General features: G+C 39.3%; 1 protein-coding gene and 1 long non-coding RNA gene across 5 annotated transcripts in view; one reads left to right on the plus strand and one right to left on the minus strand.

Moving 5' to 3' along the window:
• The window catches only part of slc4a4a (solute carrier family 4 member 4a), a 71,353-nt gene that overhangs the window by 4,739 nt on the left and 42,258 nt on the right, over positions 1-24,356 (plus strand). For 3 of the 4 annotated variants that reach the window (XM_042422500.1, XM_042422501.1, XM_042422502.1), the window contains exons 3-6: positions 1,725-1,798; positions 8,591-8,764; positions 21,218-21,353; positions 23,807-23,967. In XM_042422500.1, the coding sequence (XP_042278434.1) occupies positions 1,725-1,798; positions 8,591-8,764; positions 21,218-21,353; positions 23,807-23,967 (545 nt within the window). Of the gene's footprint in view, positions 1-1,394; positions 1,799-8,590; positions 8,765-21,217; positions 21,354-23,806; positions 23,968-24,356 lie in introns of those variants that run through there. The other variant, XM_042422499.1, reaches the window with a different exon arrangement.
• Positions 1,698-23,864, minus strand: LOC121904660. The gene is made up of 3 exons (XR_006098274.1): positions 23,782-23,864; positions 5,517-5,569; positions 1,698-1,775 (listed from the first exon to the last, which is right to left on the minus strand). It is a non-coding gene; the product is annotated as an uncharacterized LOC121904660 (long non-coding RNA).

Below are 24,356 nucleotides of genomic sequence, written 5' to 3' on the forward strand. Positions count from 1 at the left end.
GATGCAGTGAGCGCAGAGTGTCTTCTCATGCTTGAAACGTCCTTGAGCAGGACGCTGAATCCTGACCAGCTGGAAGTATGCTGTTCTGTCTCTGACCTTTGACATCTGAGACCACTGTGTCTGGGGTATCTCCCCGACAGTTTCCTCGGCGCACGCTGTCCAGTCCACTTTGACCTAGAATGGATTAAGTTAGCGGTGAAAATGATTGAAAGTATTAATGAGTTCAATCAGTTCAAGGGATTACTGGATACACTAACAACATTAATCGACCACCTCATGAGAAAAAAGTGAATCTCCAATCAACACTTGAAAATAATATTACATCAGTTCTTCTACAAATGATAATATTGATATTAATAATAATCAATTAAATTAAATTCATTAAAAAAAACCCTTACTGAGACATCTCTGATGCACTTTGGCCAAATCAAACTCATTCAAAGTTCATTTTATATGATTAAAAAAAAGTATTTTAAAACAATGATGAGCCCTTTACAATGAATTCATTAACAAAACAATGTTATAGCTATTATTTTACAAAACAAACCAATTTGTTTGAGATCCCATTAGACTAAAACCCAGGGATTAAGTATTCCCGGTATTACGTGTGTCTGTGTGTTGGTGGATTACAGGAGGGTCCTAAATGATTGTCTCCGTCAACAGAGAGCTCTCTCTCAACACTGCTCATCCTGAGAGTATGTGTTAATATAAAGATGTGTTTAATGTAAATATCTAAAGCCTCTGTTTATGTAAAATAGATTTTTTTGTGACAGTCACTCTGTCACATAGCGGACTGAGAAGACTGTATCGCCCCTCACCACTTAAACAAACAAATAAAACTTCTATTACAGCTACAGAAGCAGCAGGAATGACACATTTTTTAAATTGTTTTTTCACGTCGATGTTTGTCAGGAAACATCACGGCCTGTTTGAGGTGAGGACAAGCATGCGTGGAGTCGTCTCGGAGAGGAGCGGAGGTTCCAATGTGCCGGCCTGTTACGGGCTTGTATCTGTGTTGTCACTTAAGTAAAGCCGACGTAATCCTGTAAGGGCGGATGAGTAGAAAGACATGTGATGCCCCACTTGTTTCTTAGGTGGAGGGCGGTGGAGAGGGGGGGGCTGGCAAGCATTACCGACCAGATGGAGAGGCTTTGTAATGTGTGTGGGCGTGGGACTGATTAGACACAACATAAGTGATATGTTTTCAGATGTCTTTTTATTCCTTGAGTAATTAAACGCAACACCTTGTTTAGACATCTAAGGGTTGGAGCGGAGACAGAAGAGACGGATCCAGATTTCGATGGGTTCAAGTCTCAGTCAGTCGGGCGTTTTTTTTTTTTTTTTTGCGCATGACTGCCACCAGTCACTCTGGCCCATCACACTCAATTAGTAAAGACTTCCTGTCCTCTCCCTCACATCCCTCTGCCAGATTAAATCCATTACACCGTACCTATTGGCTGCGCACTTTGCCCTCCTGAAGGACGACCCACATTCATTCATTTGAGGATAGTTTATTCACTGAAAAGCAAATCTTTGAAGCTTTGAGGTAGTCAGGCAGGGTGTCTGTCAATGAGTCTTTAATGGGTGGAGATGAGCGCCACCAGCAGCACCAGACTGAGCCCCAGTCCGAACTTACTGCAGGTGAATGAGCCTAGGAGCTATGGCTCCACGTTGTCGCTGGAGGAAAAGTGTGAGCAGTCTTTCTTCCTCTTTTACTACTACAGGATGGAGGATGAGGCGGTTTTGGACCGAGGGGCGTCCTTGGTCAAGCACATCTGTGACGAGGAGGAGGTAGAAGGTAAGTTTATCTGTTCTCGTACACTTTAAATTATCTGCATTGGATCGATTAAGTGTTTTATTTTACATGCAATGTGATGTAGACTGTGCAGGGTCATAGAAACATCATTTTCATGAAACTTAAAGCTCTATGTTTTGAATATTTCTCAAAGATTTGATTCTTTTATTTAACATTTTTTCTTAAAACCTCAGAAATTCTTCAGAAGTTCTTCAGAAGTCACTTTTTTCCCCAATTTTTTTTCCTTGAGCAACTCTGTCTTTGTCTACTTTTTCAAAGTGAGAAGAGTCATTGAGAGAAATAAGAAGGGCGTCATTTAGCCTTTAGGTCGCTGCCAAACTTCACGCACTTCCTGTAGGTGAACTCTGGCATGAGAACGATGTAGAACACGGAGCAAGTGAACCTGTGTTTACCTCACTAATCTCATCAAAGACCTACAGGACAACAAACAGAAAAAAAACTTCCTGTATGCTGAAATGTCTTAAACATGTGCCTATTGATTATTTGTCATTTATTATGTTATAACTGTATTCTCTCAGCAGGTTTTGACATGTATTCATGCAGTCAGAGAAGACAGTTGAACTGCAGACACTACTACTATAAAATTTAATTTGAGGGAGATTTCAAAGTCAAGTGAAGCTAGTGGATAAATAATTATGCCGAAATCCCTGTTAATTAATAAGACAATCAGATAAGGCAGGTAGAATGGTCTCTTTTTGTGGTTGCTTTAGTATTTCAATCAAATTTCCTTAGAATCAGCAACACGCCACTCCAATTTCCTGGCAAGGAGCCAGTTTAACCATCCAAGAACCTCATGTTTTGTTGTGAGTGTTTTTGTGGAAGTACTCTAAATGGTTTCGGCACCAGTCCTTTTGTTGTTGGTGATTTTAGAAGACAAAACAAGGACAAATTTGGTCTTTTCTAATGACTTAACTAAAAAACCCAGGAGCCTCAAGTGGAGACTCTGCAGACTTCCAGAGAGCAATATAGGCTATAAAGTGACGATGGAAAAGAAAGTCATACTAATTATATAATGTATAATGTAGGCTTCACACAGAACAGTAGATCTATAGGCTTAATAACTTGAATTTGTTTTTTTTTTTTGGCATTTATGCCTCTATTGGATAGTGGGCAGTGAAGAGGCAGACAGGAAACAAGGGGAGAGAGATGGGTATGACATGCAACAAGGGTGTCTGGAATTGAACCAGGGACATTGTGGTTATGCAATGTGCAGTAACCATTCGGCTGCCGGGGTGCTCCATGACATAACTTTTAAATTTTAGCTCTTTTTCTACAAATTATGTATTTTACATTTGTGCCAAAGATTTTCAAATGCATGCTGTAGAGTACGATCTTCTTTATATATCATTTTAGAGGCAGCTTTTGTTTCTGTTCATTTCTATACAGTATGACAATCAATTAGCAGACTGTTGAAACTTAAGTTATGTAACAAGTTACATTATTACTGAGTAATAATGCATAATGACTTTTCAAATCAATCTGCACTTAAACTTACATGGAACAAAAATGCAACTTGGACAAAAATGATGCAGAATTGATGTACACTGTGATAGTACACTGGTTAAACAAGTTTAAAAACATCTGCTAATTGATTTTTGTGCTGCATAGAAGTGTCAGTCACTTAGCTGTACACATGATTAGCATAAAAGAGTCAAAGCTGGAATTTGCACAGCAGGGTCCCTCATTCTGGAGGTCAACATTTTGTCAGGTGTCACCTCAGCTTGAACCCTGCTTCAATCTCTGTAACTTCCTGTGCGTAACCAGCGTCTCAGCTGTGTTTACGTGTCCTTGTCTGCTGGTTAAATCTCTTTTTTTGGAGAGCTCAGTCTCTCCCTGCTGCACGCTCACAGCCGACAGGCCGACTTAAAGACCGACTGATAAAAAGAACAAAAAAGGGGTTGAGGTGGCTTGACATTTCTCACATTGTACAAGATAAAGCTCTGGAAGAGGTGCTGCGAACCAGTAGCCAAATTATCTTTTATCAGGCACAGATTAGCCAGCAAAATATTGGGATGTGAACTCTGCGTCACACACTGTTAAAGCTTAAGATAGATTTTTTTAATCTTTTGAACAATTAATCATATGAGGTCAAACCAAATATTGTGTGCCTGCTCCTTATAGTATATGACAATATTACAGTAATAATTCCCATTATGAGGTAGCATGGGATGCATGCACATTAATTGTCCTCAGGTCGAAGCAATGCATGTTTAATGATAAGAGATTGATGCCAAATGTGTTTGTATTCCTTTAGTATCTTTTAACTGAGTTACTGCACCATAATATAGTTCAAACTTTAGAGTTATTACAGATGAAGGCTGGTATAGTTGAGTCATCAGTGGATAGGAAGAGGGATAATGTATATATTTTCAAGGCTATTCAGTATTAGCATGCTGTCAGTGCTTTGTGGCGTGTTGCCATCCCCCCCGCTGGTCTGGGCAAGCCCCAGTGACGGGGTTACTGGGGAAACTGGTGGTGGCGTTGCCTCTACTCAGAAATCTAGTGAGCTAAACAAACCTCCCAGAAAACACAAGGATTTAATTTAATTCAGTCCACGCTCATGGGCAGCTCCAAAAGAAGTTCTTCTTCCACACAGAAAAAGAAGAGGAAGTCGTTTCACAAAGCTGCTCTGGCAGTGTGCAAATCTTTCTGTCCAGCTCCTTGACTCGACTATTTTTTATTCCCTCTCCTCCATCACTCTCACCTTCTTTCTTGTTGTCCTTCAGCTTGTGCAAATGTCTTCACGCTCCGCTTTACTGCTCATCTATCAGCTCTAATAGCTCCGTCCTCTCTAGTTCTTTCTGTCTGTTTATGTCTCTGTTTTCTTTCATTGTCCCTGTGCAGCCATCTGCTTCTGGCTCTTGTTGTAATGCCCACTTGCTGTCTGGTAAATCTTGATTGCTTCTTCAGTTTACTTTTGTTACTAAATAAACAAGCATGATAGTAAAAATGTAACACAATTAACGAATTATGTATGCTATTTTTATTCCATAACATGCGCTACTTAAAATGTATTACTCTTTGCATTAGAAGAAAAAGAGAGAGAACCTTCACTAACGTATTCATCTACAGCTAAAATGACATTGGCTACGTTTACATGGACCCTAATATTCCACTAATAATCGGAATAATAGCCCAATCAGAATAAAAATGCCTCATGTAACCACCTCAATCAGAATCTGTTCAATAGGAAAATATTACCGTCTAATAACCATGTAAACGCTTAATCTGATTGTTCCTCTCTGGTTGGAATAAATATGTTCTTTCTGCGCATGTTTGCCCCACATGGGGGTAACATTAGGTGACGTGATGGTAGAGAGAGAGAGAGAGAGAGAGAGAGAGCTTGTGTTTGACAGGGAGAATGAATTTAGCAGCTGTGAACATAGCAGTGCAGTGTGTGTACACAGTTTAGACTATTTGTCAGTGAAAAAATGCTACAACTCCTCAAGACCCGAGCCAAGTTCCCGTTTCTTGCTTGCCACCTGCTGATTAAAGTGAAAGGGGGGTTAGCCCTGAAGTTAGCGACAATGGGTTAGCCTAACCTGACCGGTTCACTTAAGACGGACCAGCTATTCTCATCGTAGTGACAATCTCAGCCACTCGTAGTGGAGAAATGTCTGGTTGCTGAGTCTCTCCCCGGTTTTTACTCAGCACCCAGTCTCGCATTGGCATGTGTAAATGCCAGAACATATTAGTCTACCAGAAATCTTCAATCTTCAACCACAGCTATTGATGACAATGGTTTTCTGGTGCCTTTGGTACAAAAAAACAACATGGATTCAAATGATGAAGCAGCACATATCAGATTAACCTTTCAGTACTAATATTTCCACATATTAAGTAGGTTGCAGCATATTTGATGTGTGTATTAGGGAAATATCAGCCTTCCTCTGAAATGATGAGTAAAATTAACCATTTCAGTCTGTAAATCTTTAAAAATGTTATGCAGTTGATTGACATTTAAGTAAAGGTTTTTTGAATTAATTCCTCACTACACTACACGGCTTCCCCTTTTAGCTTTCTTGCACCTGTTAACGTACACCTTTATCACTGGGTGCGCTCCAAAAACCCAGCTGGCACAGTGGGCGAGTGAGTGAGGAGGGAGCAGTTTCTACTCTATTTCAGTTTGGCACACAAAGTGGCACATTCACTTGAATTGATGACATGTGTACAGACAGCATCATAAACAATGCAGACCGATAAACACACATATTTAACATTGCTCGTTTGGTGTCACATGATGACAAATGAGGCTTTTTATTTACCATGCTCCTGACATTTGTAATGTTTAAATGTTGTAATCTGTCATGAACATAAATTACAGATATTAAAGTCTACTGGCAGTTTAAATACAGAAATGTCATTATCAGCCTTGAAAACATTACTTATAGAAAAAAACCCAGTCTGCATTGACTTGGAAAAAGCACTGCACAACATTCATAAAGGCTTTAACATCTTGTTATTAGATTTACAAGTCTGACACAAGTTTAATGTGCTGCGGTCTTCCAGATGAATTCTGTTTTTTGTTTTTTTTTCCTTTTTGACAGGGGATGCCGTCAGTGCTTCAGCTGTGTACGATTGATCTTGTGTTTTTATGTTATCACATAAACATGAGGCAGGTGCCCTCTTTGTTGAACCAAAAGCCTCGTGGACAGCAGCTCTGGTGTGGGTGATGCTGGTTCTGTCTCCCATTGTCTGTCTGTCTGTCTGTCTGTTTTCTGGAGAGCTCCTCCATCTTTGTTTTTGTCTGGCTTGTTTTTCCTGTCTTTCTGTCTCTCTCTTTCTTTTTGATTTATTTATCCCTTCTGGTTTTAGGTGACAATGTTCAAACCATCTTCTTTGTCTCCTATGCTCAGTGTTTGCAAGGTATGCTGAAACGTTGGTGTCAGTGAATTTTAGATGAACCCCTAAAACACAGGGCATTGTGATACAAGTGAATAATGAATGCTGTTGTGCTTCAAGAGAGATCATTGTTTGTTCCTTTGAGGGGTTCAGTCACTTCCTGGTTGGGTCATGTGCAGTGCTTGGCTCAGCGTTGCCCGATCTGCTCCAGAAGGCGACGTTTGAAACCGATCGCACAGAGCCTTTTGTTTCAGCAGGACTTTTGATTTTTTTTTTTTTTTTACTCTGAAAGGTTGCTTTTTATAAACCATCTCAGCTAAGAAAAGAGAAATTCATAGTGCCAAAAAATGTGGTCACGGTTGTAGGTTTTATGTCAGCTTTTTGGGAGTCAGTTAGCTGTAAAAGAGAGAATTATGCAGGTATGTGTGAGACTGATAAGATTGTTTTTATATAAAATACAGGAAGACATTAAAACAAACAACAAGTGTCAGCCTTACTCCCACATTGGCCACTTTGTACCGATGTCACACGTAGGATAAAAACCTCTACAATAACACATTTGTATAGAAAGCATTATGGTGATACTTTGCTTAAAAGCATCACTGGGCAATCCTGATTCCTTACACGAAAACTGCAGAGGAAGCTCACCTTTTTAAAGGATGGGGGTGCTTGAGACCAAAGCCAACAATATGTTCTTCAGTAAAACCTCCAGCCTCCACTAAATACTGCAGTGTTTTTGAGGCAGAAATACTCAGGGAGGACAATTCATATCCTTCTCTTAATGTTTAAGATGACACGTTTGCCTTTCTCCTGCCAAATCAACAGCTGTGGTTGTGTTTAGGGAAGATGAGCTTACCAACTGAGACAGAGCTACTGCCCACAAGGAATGAGAAAAACTTGAAGCACACCCAGACCAAAGGACATTTAGTTCCAAGCTCGTACATCTCTTTGCTCTTCCTCTTCTATTTTAAGTCTCCAAACAGTAAACTTGCATGTACAAGGACTATCAAACAAGCTATAAATTATCACTTGGTAAGGCAATTTAAATTTGGAAGCTTTCAACCCTTAGTTTAAAAAAAATACAAACACAGAGACAAGAAAATAAAAACAGCAGATGTATGTATTTGGTTAAAAATACATCATTTTTATGACTTTCAATTGGTATTGATATGAATTTAAACATCTTGTATTAGTTTTGTGTGTTTTATATACTTGCATTTTCTACCCAGTTGCTGTAAAAAAAAAAAAGTGTGTTTGGGATGTGATGCAATACTCCATGAAAACCAAACAAACACAAAGTTACACTCAGGTATGAGTGGATTAAATTCCACCAGGAAATCCCCACCAACAGTAGACCTAAGTTAAGCGAGGTAGTTGAGAATAAATGCCCACAAACATACCATGTTCAGCATTTCATCGCCATATAGCACGTTGGCATGAAATCCATGTCCATCTCACTGGAATGTCATCAACAAACAGTCTGGTCTGTGTCGTTATTGACTCTAAAACCATCTGACTACATGTAAAACTGCACATCCTATTGGTATCGTGCCAACATGCAGAACAGGGATGTAGTCATGTAAGCAGTCATGGCGTCTCCACTTCTACGTGCTACTTCTTTTTTCAGTTCAAATATTTGTTTTGACAGTGTACTGCAACCTCTATAACCCTGCTCCGCTACGCTGTCTCGGATCTGTTGTGGGCCACGTGAGAATGTTCCCTGCAAGTGGTCAAGATTAGGTAGCAAGGGTAACGTTGTAACATTGAGGTTGATTGTTGTCATTCTGCAGCACTGAGTGGTCCCGTCATAATTTTTCTGAAGGTTAATGCTTCTAAATTTGTTTTTATAATTTGCAGCACAGCAGCAAATTAACAAGATGTTTAGTGACACATGTGCTACAGAGTTCATCCTCCTCTTCTCCTGTTTTGCAGGTCACCACACCATTTACATTGGCGTGCGGGTGCCCAAGAGCTATCGACGTCGGAGGCGTCACCGTCGGAGAACCAGCCACAAGGACAGAAAGGAGAGGTTGACGGAGACCACCTCTGACAAGTCGGACACAGAAAACAATGATGAGGCCAGCAACAGCATCCTCAAACCTCTCAGTAAGTTTTGATGGACTCCATGTCAAGGCTGATTAAGGTTCATGTCTGTCTTCACTGAAGGCCGCTCTCTTTTCTAGAAAAAAAAAAACCCTCTGTAACTGCCTGCGACCCCAAAGAAGTTGCTGAGTCCACTTAGTGGCCAGAAATAGCTGTGTGTGTGTCCTGCTGGGTGATGAGTCTGTTACGACAGAGCAGAGTGAATTTTCAGTTTAAGTAATGGCTACTCTGATACATTTGTACTAGCTGCTTATATATGAGTCTCTTCAGTACAGTGTGTGAGTGTATGTGTATGTGTTTTCCTGTGCGTTCGTCCTTGCTTACAGACATAAGTGTATCCGTCTCTGTTTATGTGCGGGTGTGTTAGCATCTATATGTGTTAGTGCATGCGTTCTTGGTTGGCTGGAGCTTCTTTCATCCCATGGAGTCTAAAGTGCGATGTGCCCGCAGGCGCAGCTACAATGTGCGGATGCTCGGGACAAATAGGTCCGGTCAGTTCAAGGGAAGCATGCGAATGAAAGGGAGCTGGGAAAGGTTATGCTGGGTGACTGCGACTTAAGATACGAGTTTAAGTGTAAACCCAACTCTTAGTCGTGTCAGCATTTTTTCTCTCTGCCTTGTTCAAGTTAACGGTGTGAAGACTGAAGTCCTATTTGCATTAAGTGCTTTGTAATGACAGCAGGGATTGGGTTTATTTTAAATTGTGAATTTGCCCTCTTGTTCCTACAGTTGAAGCCTCTAAAACTATTGAAGTAAAACAATCTGAGAAATGAACATCACTCTTTGGTCGCACTACTCACTTCTCATAGACACGCAACCTGAGATGAGGGGTCGTTGCGAGCCAAAAACATTGGGAACCACTGATTTATGTCTAAATTTTGGCGAGGACAGACGTTTTCTGATCGGCTGATGATAACACAGATCACACGCAAATTGAACATGCAGTAATTTCAGGGAAAAACAAAGGATAGGAAGTGCTGATTACATGAGGCCCATCTGTAACACCAGTCTTCTGTAAGTAAGGCTTAAAATGTCCTTGCTTTTCGTCAAATCCAATAATGAGGCAGGCCACTGTCATTTCTAGAGAATTATGTAATCTTACACATGCACATGATGTGACAAGTAGATCAAAATACACCAGAACCAGATTTTACAATGTGTACACATCTCTTGATGTGGGGGATTTTCTTCAGGACATAAATCCAATGAGAGAATAGATTACATCCAGCCCATCTGGTCGCTGCCACTGACGTCGGTGTTGCATATTTTGCAGAAATTCAGTTTTAATGATTTGCAGCCAGTGAGAAGCTGGCACTATTAAACTACATGTGGTCTGTAATAAGCTTCCAAAGTACCCGAAAGAGTGATTATTGACGTTGTAACTATGATTCATACATTCAGAACAGCGTCATCGTCTGGGTTTTTCCTGTTTGAATTTCCTATGAATCGTACTAGATTTTAGTCCTGCTGTGACTCGACATGTGATGCTATGGTCACCAACCTCTCTGGCTTGTGACCCTTTACAGACAAGCGATGGCTAGCTGTGACCCCTTGTCACAGGTTGCAGCAGTTCAACCAGTGAGTGAGTGAAGACTGTTTCTCAGATTGCTTCGTTTTTATAGTTACAGCTTTAACATACTGTAATTTTGTGTAGCAGAATTTGTTCTTCCTTTTCCTAATTTGTTTTTTTGCAACCCTCACAGCCCTTATCCCCAGCTTGGGAACCACTGGAATGATATTACACCAACACAGTAGTTTAGACAGATGAAATAGTTTTCTATACCACTACTTGATTGCACTACTTGATCTTTGTGTCCTGTTAATGCTGCTCTGTCTAAAGATGTTTCCTGATAGCACACAGTTATACAGACGTTTTCTAAATTTCTTTTTCCTGATATCAAAATGCTTTTACTACTGAGTTGAACCAAACTTTCTGGCTTTTGAGCCTTTGGACTGACCTCGCAGGGATGCAAAGTTATAGTCGCCGAAGCTAATGAGTCGTGTTCATGGAGCCATCAAGGTTTGCGTTTTAGAGGGGTAAATATTCCAATGTGTTGTGTATAAACAGCATTGCAGTTACTCTTCATCCCTGCGGGTTGATTTGCTCACACTTGATTTAACAAGATTAACCTTTTTTTTGAAACTGCCGCCTGTATTTGGAGATTAAATGGATCAAAGGCCAGACAACGTTGTCAAGGAGTGTTTGGTAGTTGTTTTTTTTTATTGTTTAATTGTGCTGGTGGATACATGATTGCAAAGTCCAACCTCTCTGTTTAGGACTTTCATACGTTAAGTGCCTTCATAGAGACTGATAATTGATATTTTAATGTGTAAGATAAGATTAATCAATAAATGTCAGCTTTATTGTTTCTTCCATTTGCTGTCAGCTCTAGATGTACACTCTATTAATCATGACAAATGCACCAAACCAAAAGATATATACTGTATATAAGATAATCACAAAAGATAATTTCCAACTTAGCCAAATATCTTGTCTATATTTCAGTCATAGTTGGAGAAACAAGTGGAAAACGGAGACTCAAATGATGCATAAGTAGACATTTAGGACAATCAGTGTGTAGATGTGTGACAAAATGAAGTAAATTTAATTTTACTCCTTCATTTATGCCATTACTGATTTCCCCTTCCAATCCAATCTAATCATGTCTTTAAATATACATCGAAAATACTCGGTTTGTTTCATTTTTACCTGCTGACATTCCATTACATAAGAAAATATGTGTCAAAGAGTAAGATAACCGTCCTTCATTCCTAAGAAGAAAAAAACCCAAACCCTACACACCTCAGTAAGTTTACAGTAACATTGCTAATTCTCCATTCATGGAAAAATGCGACTATGTTGGCAGGAGATTGTGAGCATTGACGTTTTGTTAACAGTCAACACTGCGGTGCTCTGCTGGTTCATGTGGGTAAAATAGTGAAAACGCTGTTGGTGTTACGTAAAATTCTGTCATGGAATTAAGGTGTTAATGAAGTGCGCAGTAAAATGGCATAGCAACACAAACAGAGAAGCACACAGTACGTTTGTTATTGTTGTACAGTCAATGGTTCATTTATTTTATTGTATGTAAACAGACTTTTGTACATTTTACTTTCCATTTGATATGAATCATTAACCATACTGCCGCCACAAGTCCAAGTTATTTATAGTTATTTACTAGTTCCATAGGTCAGCGTTGCACTGCCAAGCCTAGCAGGATATAAGTGTAAGGTTTATTTTATAAGATAAAAATAAAGAGAAACCACTGCGGTGCATGTACACATCTCTGACCATAAGCAGCAAATCCTCAGTAAAGTGGGCTATTTTCTTTCTTTTGCAGCACTAGAAAAATATAAACAACTTTTGAAAAGAAAAATACACCCCTCATACGGAGGGCAAGTGTGGGTCTGAGCCCACCTGCGGTGCGCTGGGACAGATTGGAGTTTTAGTCGAGACAAAGAAGAAGAAGCTTCCCATGTTACAGATGTGTGTCAGAGGGCTTTACATTCACATACAACATAAAGCCCCCTTTACCCTTGTTACAAATATCACGTGTAACCTACACACTGGATAAATAGTTGATAATAAGTAGAGTATGTCATGGGTTGCATAATATATTGATGTTTTTGTAAAAATATGGGATTCAAAGTTGTAAGAACACTTAATGACGATGTGAACAGTTTTGTGAAAAAGGCAAGAAGAAGAAGATTAAGCTGATATCATAAAGCCTGAAGAACTGAAAAAAGGAAATTAAGCTAGTGAGCTGACCCTCGATGTCATGAATGTTATAGTCATTGAAAGGAAGTCTTTGCCATTTACTTTTGTAATTTAGGGTCCCTTTTTTACATTCAGGTTTCCATTAGCTAACCTGTGCTAAAAGAAAGTGGTAGTTTATTTGTGTCTTTGGGGATTTGTGACTCTAGAGCAGCTCTGCCTTCGAGAAATGAATCTGCAGGCATCTGTTAGGCACGCAAAAACTGACAGGCATGCAGAATACCTCATGTCCAACTGATATTCATTGCACTCCTCTGTGTTACTCTCTCTGGGAAACATAGCCACCCCCCAGAGGAGGGCCCTCGTCTGTGTTGTCTGGACTGAAATCCTCTTGTTTGGTCAGATGGACGCTGCAGGAACTGCATACATCCTCCTGGTTACATGTGTGTCCACTGAAAGGGGCCATTTGACAGCTGCTCATTTTGACGAGCGCAGTCTTTTTTTCTTTATTAGGCTAAAAGCTCTCTCATAATGGATTACAAAGATTACTTAGAAACTTGGTTCTTGCACAAATGGGTTGAATTCCCTAAAGTCAGAGAGAGAGAGAGAGAGCAAGCTGTAGCTGCTGTGATGCATTCAGTTTTGTGTGAATACATCTCCAATTTTATGTTTTACTCCACTGGGCGGATACCTGTTCCTCTCAGAATTGAAAGCACAATCTTTAGATGTATGAAGACTTTCAAAGTTGATTAGATAAATGCAAAGGTCAAGATGGAAACTTGGCTGTTTTTTCATCCTGAAAAGTTGACATTTTGGAGCTACCCAGCTCTCATGTGGCAGCAGCAATCTGTGTCCCTGAACATTTACATCTATTACATTGAAAGCAAACAATATTCTACCTTGAAAGCATTTGCTACATTTACATGCACACTAATCATTTGATTATAGTGCGATTGACTTAAAAGTAACAACATAACAGGAAGTAAACAAAGCTACTTAACGTCACAACTCTCTGTAGATAGTCGAACTAATAATATGACAACTCCCTTTAATAATCCCATTTACATGGATTATTAAAGAGAGTCGTCACCTTTGCAATCATGTAAATGGCATAATGAGCCAATGATACAGTAGTGCTATGCTCAGTGCCAGATATTCTCCGATAATAACAAACTGTAGAGATATTTCAGATATTGTATTTTACAGTACACATGGCCTGACAGGATTTTCATATCACAAAGATCACAAAGTGTTAGCAGGTTTCGTAAAAACCTTTCTCCTGCTATGTAAACAGTGTGGATATAGATTGAACATTGTGAGACTATCCTGTGCACAGAGTAACTGACTGTTTGAGACATTCTTCAGTGTCATAGGAAAAACATTAATTATATCAGTAGGAAAAGGTCCCTGGATATTGATTGGATAAACCACTTAAACCCCTGAAAAGCCATCGTTTTTCTTCGACTTTGTCTCTCTGGTCATTCTGATGAGTTAATCTTTTCGACTGATATTTAGATCAACAATGTTTCCAACCCCCTCATGTCCACAGCCTTACTTTACCCCTCTGTTCTTGTATGATAGTGTTTTTGCTTCTCTTTCTGCTACAAGATGTCCAAGATAAACAGTTTTTAAGACAAAGACAGTCCCGTTTCAGACCACAAAGCAAAAAAAATGCAAGAGGATTTTAGGCTGCACATTCATAGATACAGTAATAGGTTAGGTGGTGTGTAACTGGATGTTTTGTTGTACCTACTTTTTAGTAGCCACTTGTTTCATCTAACTTTACTGTAGTTGGTAATATCCTAGTTTTTCCTGAATGATTTTCAACATTACTGATAAAATGTTTTCTTCTGTTGGATTCTTCTCAGTTTACATTTGTACTATTTCACAGTTGTCCTTGCAGAACCGTCAGGAACTCATTGGAATATTTTGGTCCTTAAACAGTCTTTGTGCCACCCCCCCCCCCCCCCCCTTTTCTGTTAAATAATCCCCTTATCTGACAGCAATTAGAAAATTAATCAGTGCTGACCCCCTTTTCATTTACCAAACTCACTTTCTTCAGTTATTTAACGCTTTGATTTTGTATCACTGAACACTTTCTCTGATTAGACTCAACACTGTTCTGGTAATCACTAGTGATTCTTCCCTGCTGATTCTTCCTTGAAATAAGACAAACACTGAGATAAAAAAGTACTTATGTTAGTTGACAGTATACATACCAAAGGCACTAAAACAACTTTGCAGAAAATGAAAATCAATTCCCCTTCAGTGGCTCTAAAACCAAATGACCTGACACAAAGTCCATCTCATTCACACCTGAATCTGAAACAGTGGCTACTCACTGATTGATGTTTCTATCTTATTTTTATCTACAGTACATTCTGTTTGGATTTAGATCTCAGGACCCTAAAGAATTTGCCATATTAGTTTAGATTTTTTACATTCATAAGTATTTATCTCTACTTTACCTAAAATTACATGTGAACATCAAATAAGCGCCTTACTTTATGTGAGGTATGGTATTCATCTGGTCTCTATCTTGGGACTTCTGTTGTTCTTTCAGTACCCCTCTACAGTGGTATTTATCATTTCTGCTTAGTGTTGTACTCAAATTCACATTTATATTCAACCCTTTCATGCCTTTTTTTTAAAGTTCATATAACTTGTGTCCAGCCTGTAAGCCTGATTAAGCAGGTTAACAAAAAAACACACAGCAGGCAAGCAAACAACAGAGCAGCAAAGGCAAGAATTTAAAGATCCTAAACATTTTGAAAGTGAAACTTTTAAATGTTGTCCTGTGATCCGTGGCTAATGCGTAAAGTAATGTTAACTACATATTAATATTTAATTGTCTTACCTGCTTTTTGCCATGTCAAAGATAAACACTTCAAGAATAAGACAAGGAACTGAAACGCAGTGCCTCACTAAAATGTATTCTCCTTATTTTGGTTACAGCCAGTTTGCTTCGAGTCAGGTAGCCCAGTGATAACGTCATTAAGCAATTTATTAACCAATATTATTCCATGAACATTATCATACATTTGCACACTTAAGTTACTCAATAATTTAGCATTTATTTTTTTTTAGATCCACTTGTATTCTTGCCTTTGCTCTGGTTGGAAAAATGCATCATATTGTACAATGTGGTAATATGATAAGAAAAATAAAAGTTAAATGATGAATGAGAAGAATTAAGACTGTAATTGATTCAATCTTATTGCCAAAGGATTGAATGATTCACAAAAATGCTTGTAATGTTGCTGAGCCTTCATGGACGATGGGATGTATTGACCCCTTTTGAACTGTGTAGATAAGCATAAACTTCACACTGTGATGAGCTGCATTGTGCTGTTTTACAAGAGAAAATGTGGTTGCACCTTCACTATACCTGGAGACAGCACAGTGGTCATTTCATTCCAGGTTGTCTCCCCCCCCCCAGCTGGTATTTGTTACATTCTCATCAGAACTTGCTCACCTCAGCTATCACAACAAAATACCAGAGCTAGATGGTCTGGGTATAAATACTGTGCTCTCAATGAATCACCCTCAGGGTGTCACTCTGCATTCAACCCAATCCCTGTTCGCTGCCTGTGTGCTAGCTGCCCTGCATACTGAATGTCAGACTTTGTGGCATGAAAAAAAAACATTTCCTGTACTCTCAGTGATCCTCTCATTGATTTGAATGAAATTACACTCAGAGTTGCATTATCATCGCATGTACAGTCAGAAACAATGAACTTGCTATTAGATCTCATGTTGCCCTTTGCTGTGAGTTTTTCAAAAAGGTCAGAGGAGATGGAAGGTATTTGTGTAGGATGCATGTCAAGAGTGGGACTAAACAGGCCTTTAGTGGCAGTCACACTAAGCTTTCTGCCGGGCAGCGGGCATTCTTCCTCCATCCCCTATCCCATGAGCCTCTGCTGCTGGGACAAAGTCCTCTTTGTATGCCCATGGCTCTTGGCTAGAGCACACAGAGCTTTGAAATTGCGTTTGAACGATGGGATTTTCATTTCTATCCCTCCTTTCGTGCTAGCTCTCACCCCTCTTTGCTTTCACTCTGCCCTGAGTCTCACCCCCTCCAACCCTCCTCGCCCATCCCCACCTTTCTCTTAGCAACTGCTCGAGTGGGACAGTATTGCATTGACACCAACACTGTGCTTGTTACCAGCGGGACAGCATGGATAGACAGCATCAGTTTCTCATGGAGAATTAGAAAATCTGTCTTGGATATGTATAATATTGAATAAAAATGTTTTTAGATGATGACTGTGCAAGAAGAAGCATCAGAGAATTCAAAGATATTTTCATTTTCTACAATTTTAGTTTCAAAATCACACATCATTTAAATGTTCCATGTCATAAATGTTACCATGTCATCCTTCCTCCGCTTACTGCTCATAATTAGTGAAATTAAAATATAAAGTCTATGGTTTGAACATGCAGAAAGGTACAGAAAGACATGGATTCCATCTTTGGGTGTTTATGCTAATCGCTAAATGGATCAGTTTCCTTCACTAGTGTGTCTTCACCTTGATTTTAACACCAGGAAAGAAAATAATATTTGTAGATTGTTGCCTTACCTCTCACTTTGACAACAGTAAAACAAAGTAGAGTTGCAATGATTAGTTGATTAATTGATTAATCCAGTGGTTCTCAAAGTGGGGTCCCCAGGGGTCCTTGAGGGGGTTCCAGGGGGTCCCCAGAAAAAATTTATTTTCAATATATTTTCATCCATAAGTAACACAATGACAGAATGTATGACCATTTTTTCATGGTTTACACTGTAATAAAATATCTAAAAGCAAAAATCTTATCAGATGGGGGACCTTGGGACAAAGTCCTATCAAACGGGAGTCCTTGGTCTAATTTGTGTCAGCTTAGAGGTTTTTGACGTGAAAAAGTTTGAGAACCACTGGATTAATCATCAGTCATCATTAGTTGATTGACCAATAACAGGCAATTATATTGATTTTTTTTTTTTTTTTTTTTAAAGCAAAAATGCCAAAATTCTCTGGTATCGTCTGGTTTCTTTAATCTTCTCAGATAGTAAACTGAATATCTTTGGGTCGTGGTTCTGTTGTTTGGGACAAAACAAGACATTATCGGTTGCATCTTGGGATTCAGGAAACAGTGATCAACATTTTTCACCATTTTCTGACATTTTATAAACCAAATAACTAATCGATTAATAGATAACATCGATTAATAATGAAAATAATCATTAGTTGCAACCCTAAAACAAAGTCATACATATTTAGAAACATAACACGTTTACTTGGCTCTTAACATTGCGCTAATATATACTGAATATAGAGACATTTAAAGGACACAGCAGTAGGTGCTGTGTGTGAACCTCCTGTACATAACTGAGGCTTTGACCCCCCAACCTTGCACTGCTTGCTATTGTTTGCATGTAATTTGGGAAATATAGGTATTTAAAAGCTCGTTTCAACTGTTTACTGTAATCAGTGTAAATCGCTCTGGATGAGAGCGTCAGCTGAATGTGTGAAACGCACATGTAAATTATTCCACCCAAGGTGTTATTAAACAGGTTGTGGGTGACTTAAGCTAGTTGCAGCTTGTGGGAATGTGTGTGTGTGCGTGTATGTGTATGGGAGTGTGTGTGTGTGTATGTGTGCCAGCAGACAGTTAATCCTCCACCTAGTAATCTTACAGCTGCTTGTCTGGCTCGTACCTGCTGTTGTTGTTATTGTGCCGCAGAATACGCAATAAAGGGAAACTTCAAGACTTCACCTCATTACCCGTCGGGCCATTTAAAGCTGACTGACTGAATGAATGAATGAATGAATGAATGAATGACCTAATGAGGTGGGTGATGTGATGAAGCCCAGAGAAAAGAAAGAGTCTCATGTTAGCCTCAATTATCATTCTCCTCTTCTCACTTTCACACCTACTTTACATAACAAGTCTCAAATGCCTGCAATGAAATTTGATTTGCACATTTTACTGATGTTCCAATAATGTGTTAATGAATTCTTCTGGCTCATATTAGGCTTCTGTCCCCTCTCACCTTTGCAGAGGTGGGTTGTCATATCCTGCTGGAGCTGCTAACTCTTTTTTTTATTATTCTGGGTTTGAATGCAGAGTTTTTGTCTCCATGATAGTTTTTCAGAATGACAAGATTAAGAGTAAAGGGAAACATTGAATGACTGCATTTTGGGGGAATAAAAGCGGTCAAATTTAAATATATTCAATAACTGTAGTCAACACTCTTGTGGCACAGCATTAGCGAGCTGTTATGTAATCAGAACAGGAGACTTTGTTATTATCCCTCACACACACACACACACACACATACATACATACATGTTTGTACTTGTGAGGACCCTAAATGATGCAGTCAAGTTCATTCCAACATGCCTTAACCTGAACCGCAACCCTAAAACCATGTCCTGACCACCAAACAGAATGTCCTCACTCTCCAAAAATGTCATCACAATGATAGAAGTATACAGAGCACACACACACACACACACACACACACACACACACACACACACACACACACACACACACACACACACACACACACACACACACACACACACACACACACACACACACACACACACACACACACTACAGAAAACACAACGGAAGTGTTTCCAGAGGACACTTAAAAGTGATGAACATGTCTGGACATGTGATCACAGTGTTAAAATAAACCAAAAACACTTAACATTTCAGTTCATTTTCCAACACCACTGATGATGACCGACTTCAATAACGTCATGAGTCACAAACCGTGGCAACAACAAGCATGTTTAAACGTGTTCATCACTTTTAAGTGTCCTCTGGAAACACTTCCGTTGCGTTTTCTGTATTTGCAGTGTGTTTTCTAAATGCTGCGCATGTGTTGTCAAATCGATGTTCTCTTAATTTGCTTATGTTTTGTCTATTTGCACGTGTTTTCTTAAGTTGCAGTGCGTTGAGCTCTCAGGGCCACAATATAATTCTCCTCTTTGTATTCTTCTATCAAAAATGCTCAATGAAGGCATTCTCAAAATGATTATTATACTTAATTGAAGGGATTAAATTAAATTAGATTGATCATATTTCCTAAAATACATTCTTTTTTACAGGCTGTTCCAAATGAACTCTTGCTAAAGGTTCTCACAAGGCCGTAGCATTTAAAAAGTATGTAATTCAATTCAAGCTAAAGTACAGTTATTTGAGTATCATCATGAAAAACTACAAATACTGATTAACATAGAATCATCTTTACTAATTTCTCTACATGTTAAGTCTAGAGCCACATTTTGAACCTCAGACATTAGTGGCGTTTCTGTCTGGGATTAATTTCTGCTTGCTCAGACAAATATAAATGAACTGGTTTCCATCCACTCAGACTTGGCCCACAGAAGCTGGTGCCTAATACATTATGCAGCAACCTTCTGACTGACATGACACAGCAAGTCCCTGTGACAGGGACATTAGCCTCATTAGACCTTTTTCAAGGCCGACATTTTGACATGTTATAGCAAGAAGGCACAGGTGTTTGATTTAGGTGCTCTACCTCTATGGCCCTGGTATTGTGCATGCTGGCTCACTGTGGGTTACACTTGTGCTTTTCCTGCAATGAAATTGGTGTAAGTGTACAATGTTGGAGGCGCAGTAAACTCTATTTGACCCACTCTTTGAAAATCTGACTTCATATTGATCTCCATCATGCAGCATGTGCACACAGGAGGAGGGATTTACAACTGTCGCACAGCAGCAGTCAGGTTTTTTTTTTAAGTAGAGACGCCATCATTTCACTCATCTGGTCTTTTCTGTAAACAAGCAGTAGCTCTAATAGTGCACCGTGCACTGGTCTTATGTTGTTGTTGTTTGCTGATGACAATAAACTTTGTGAACAGATTTCTACGTGCTCGGGCCTGCTTTCATGAAAGGGGGCAGTCATTATTTTTGGGCTCTTATTCAAAGTTCAAATAGACTTTCCACTTGTTAGAACAAAATATGATGGTGTCAACCATTCGCAACATGTTTAAATAACACTGAAAAGTATTATTTATATATCAATTCTGTTAAATTTCTGTTTGGCTCTTTTTTTTTGTTTGGCTCTATAAATATTCAAATGAGAAGACAAGAGGAAGGAAAGCCAAGCCTCTGCTAAAGAATAGGCCAGTTTGTGAACCATTTCCTAATTGTTAATGAGGGGCTCCGGGGCAGCTTGCCAAGTCTGGAGGGCCAATGAGGAAGGCCTGTTTGAACAGCGAAGGGGGGGCCGGGAGGGAGAACAGACTAGTTGTTGGGACACTGTCACTGAGGGGACCCCCTAAACCCCATCTGCCCCCTCCTACCTGGTTCACAAAGTGCTGGAGCAGGCAGCTGAGAGTGGCTGTCACTTCCACCCAAGTAGAAGGACTTTAATGAGGGTCTAGCTGCTGCACTGGGACTCCTGCACTGGTGAGCTTGTGTTGCTTACCGATTGCTATCTGAGGAGCAAAGCCTGGGTCAGCTGATTTAGAGAGTAAAAGGGGGGTCACTGAGTTTTTTAAAGATGTCCAACAACAACAATAACCAAGAGGAGATGGAGGAGAAAGAAGAGGACACGGAGGAGAAAGGAGAGGAGGTCATAGTGAAAATCCCACCACCTCCACCTCCTCCTGAGGTCAACGGGAAAGGTCCAGCTGAGGAGGGGAAGCTGGTGCCCATACCCTTGCCCAACGGGCAGCATTGCCAGCCTATGAACCGCAGTATTTTTCCTCTCTCCACAGTCTCACCAGCAGCCGAGAGGATCCGTTTCATTCTCGGAGAGGAGGATGACGGCCCGGCGCCCCCGCAACTCTTCACTGAGTTGGATGAGCTGCTGTCGGTGGATGGACAGGAGATGGAGTGGAAGGAGACGGCCAGGTAACAACCTCAATCTCAGTCTTTGGGCTTCCTCTCAAGTTCCTGTATTCACACCTTTTGGATTTTTTTACAGCTGTAGTGATGCTTAGAGGCCTTTTTCATTGATTTCCACTCAGTTATTCAAAGGAGTGAATGCACTTAATTGTGAAAACAAGTGAAAAACTTTCTAAAACTTTACATCAAACAGTTGACCTCAATGATTTCACAAAAAAAAACGAACCAACATTTGCCATCTTCAGGTATTTGTCTGCATAAAATCAGCAAACGTTCTGCATGCATTGCATTTGGAGGTAGTGCAGTGCAAAAAGCGAGCACACAGGGTTTCACAGGTTTCTCCTGTGTGGCCCACTAGTGGGATGGGATGGGATAGGATGGGATGATTGTTTATACATCATTAGCGTTGGATGAGTGAAGCTCTCTCAGGGGGAAACCGGATTCCTGGGCTGCTGTTTGAGGCTCCAAATGAGTTGATTTGTTATTCTAACCTCTGACCAATTGTACTGAAGATAGAAGTTACATTTTGGTTCACTGTTGGTTGAATGATTTGCAGAGGAACTCTACTGAAGAACACTGCTGTCAGAGTCACGCAGTATACTTTAAAAGTGCTTTTACTTTAACTCGAGTAAGCTATAAAGGCTTAGCTCTGTTTTCAGTTGAGTTGAAAATATTCAACTTTTTACAGTCCTCTTCATATTTGTCCGGAGATTGTTGATATTTGATTGGTGAAGGATTATCAAAGATTGGCTTCATCTGTATAAAATATGTAAAATTTCAAAGTGCGACACAAAAACATGTCGGTCGTGCGGAAACCAACCCACTGGCAGCCATGACTGAACCTTCTCTTAACCTGGATTGGACCAAATATGTGTCAGTCAAAATACAAATGAGATGAGAGTGCATTATGGGATTTGACATTGTGAACTTGGGAATTACGTTTCTTATCATGTCATGTTAACCACTCTGCAAAAAAAAAAAAAAACTTAATCATCATAAATGGACCAACATTTTATCTAACTGGTATGATTTTTATCAGCTAAATCAGATCAGAAGTTGTGTTTGGGGGGAAAAAAAATATTCAAGAAAAGGCTTTAATACCCAAGGTCAAATCTCAATTTTCCCACCAGGAAAAAAAATCATTACAGTCAGACAGGTCTAACAACACTGGGTCACAAATGAATTACCGCAGTAAAACAGTACAAGGACCAGAAATGAATACAAGAGGATCAGCAGGGTTAAAAGAGGACTGCGGTTCCAGATTACTCCTAAAAAGTGTTGTCTGTTCCCTATTTCTGAGGTAAAAATGAAATTAAATTGTTATATACTGTATTGCTTACAAATGGTTGAATAAATCAACCTTGAATAGGTAATGTCAAACTTATTATTCTGCAAATAACTGCAGAGATTAAGACCTGGTGCAATGTCTCAACAAGAGCACTCTTAGGATTCAAACTGAATAAAAGATCTCACAAGTGCAGGGTAGTGCTGGCTGTCTGCCAAGTGCAATTTTGGCAGCCAAACTGACCAAATAAAATCCTGGTATAGAAACAACTGCTCAGTACCAGTTCAGTTTCTCACCCCTCTGACTCTGAGGAAGAGATGGGAGGGGGAGTGATTGATAAAAAAAAAAAAAAAAAAATACATGAAGAAAATAGAAATGATGATGCTATTAAATTCTTACAGATTGGAAGCAGTAATTGAAAAAGCATCAATGACGTTTTGTCACCTGTCACATGTCTACCAGGTGTGTATTAGATGGCACTTAATTGGACTTTAATGAGTGACAAAGTGACAGTTTATGTGCTACTTTTAAGTAATAATAGGCTATTCTAATTTCATCATTCACTTAACCAAATCACCTTTGAATTTATATAAATACTTCTAACACGTCACTCATTTCCTATTGACAGGATGTTTTTCATTTCCACTTTTTCAGAGCTTGGTGCCAAAATCACTTAATCTCTACCCACATAACAATAATCTCTCTCTCTCTTTTTTTCTTAGATATCCTCATTTTTTTCTATTTTCAGACTGTTGATTATCTAACATGATTTATGTACAGTGAAATAGTTGTGGTTGCTATTAGATTTGTGATGCAGCTACAAAGCCTCAAAATGTATACAAACATTCATGCAGTCATATTTAATTTGAATTGCTTTTAATTGACATCATCCTCTATCCTGCTTGCAACTCCATACACATTAAAGGCTTTTTATGATTTAGGAATTAACTTCAGTTATTAAAATTTCATTATTTATATTTGTAGGTTGAGTTCTTAGCATGTTGATATGTTCCTGTAATGGTGTCCACCCAGGTCACAATGTGTAGGTTAGTGCATCATTCATTGATGTACTGAATTGCACTCCCATATAATTGCTTACCCAAGTTGATGGTATAGAAAATATTAATACTAAACTGATTAAATGCTTACCTGTTCCCTTTTTCCATCTCTCCAGGTGGATCAAGTTTGAGGAGAAGGTAGAGAAAGGTGGTGAACGCTGGAGTAAACCGCACGTGGCCACGCTGTCCTTACACAGCCTGTTTGAACTGCGGACGTGCATAGAGAAAGGCACCATCATGCTGGACATGGAAGCTTCCACTCTGCCTCAGGTTGTCGGTAAGTTAGAGTCCGGTCACCTCTTCCAGTCATTTCTCATCTGTGAGGAGAGAAACACCAGGTCGGTCTAACATCGTTTCATGGATTAACTCAACTACTAAGGAAATGAACATGATTTGAACTATTTAAGTGGAAGCAAATGACATAATTACTGATGGATAACACCAGAACTTGTTTTAATGTAGAAACATGTCACCCTAAATAACATACAATGCAAATAATTCCTTTTTTATATTATATAATATTACACTAGCTGGCCATTTTCATCTTAAAGTGGTACTAAACCACTTTTAATTGATGATATAATCTGACCTTTTATCAGCCATTATACTCATAACAATTATCATGAAGATAATAACTGTTGTAGCTTTGATAGATTATGCTCACTG

Source organism: Thunnus maccoyii, chromosome 9 (assembly GCF_910596095.1).
Source record: "Thunnus maccoyii chromosome 9, fThuMac1.1, whole genome shotgun sequence".
Lineage (NCBI taxonomy): Eukaryota > Metazoa > Chordata > Actinopteri > Scombriformes > Scombridae > Thunnus > Thunnus maccoyii.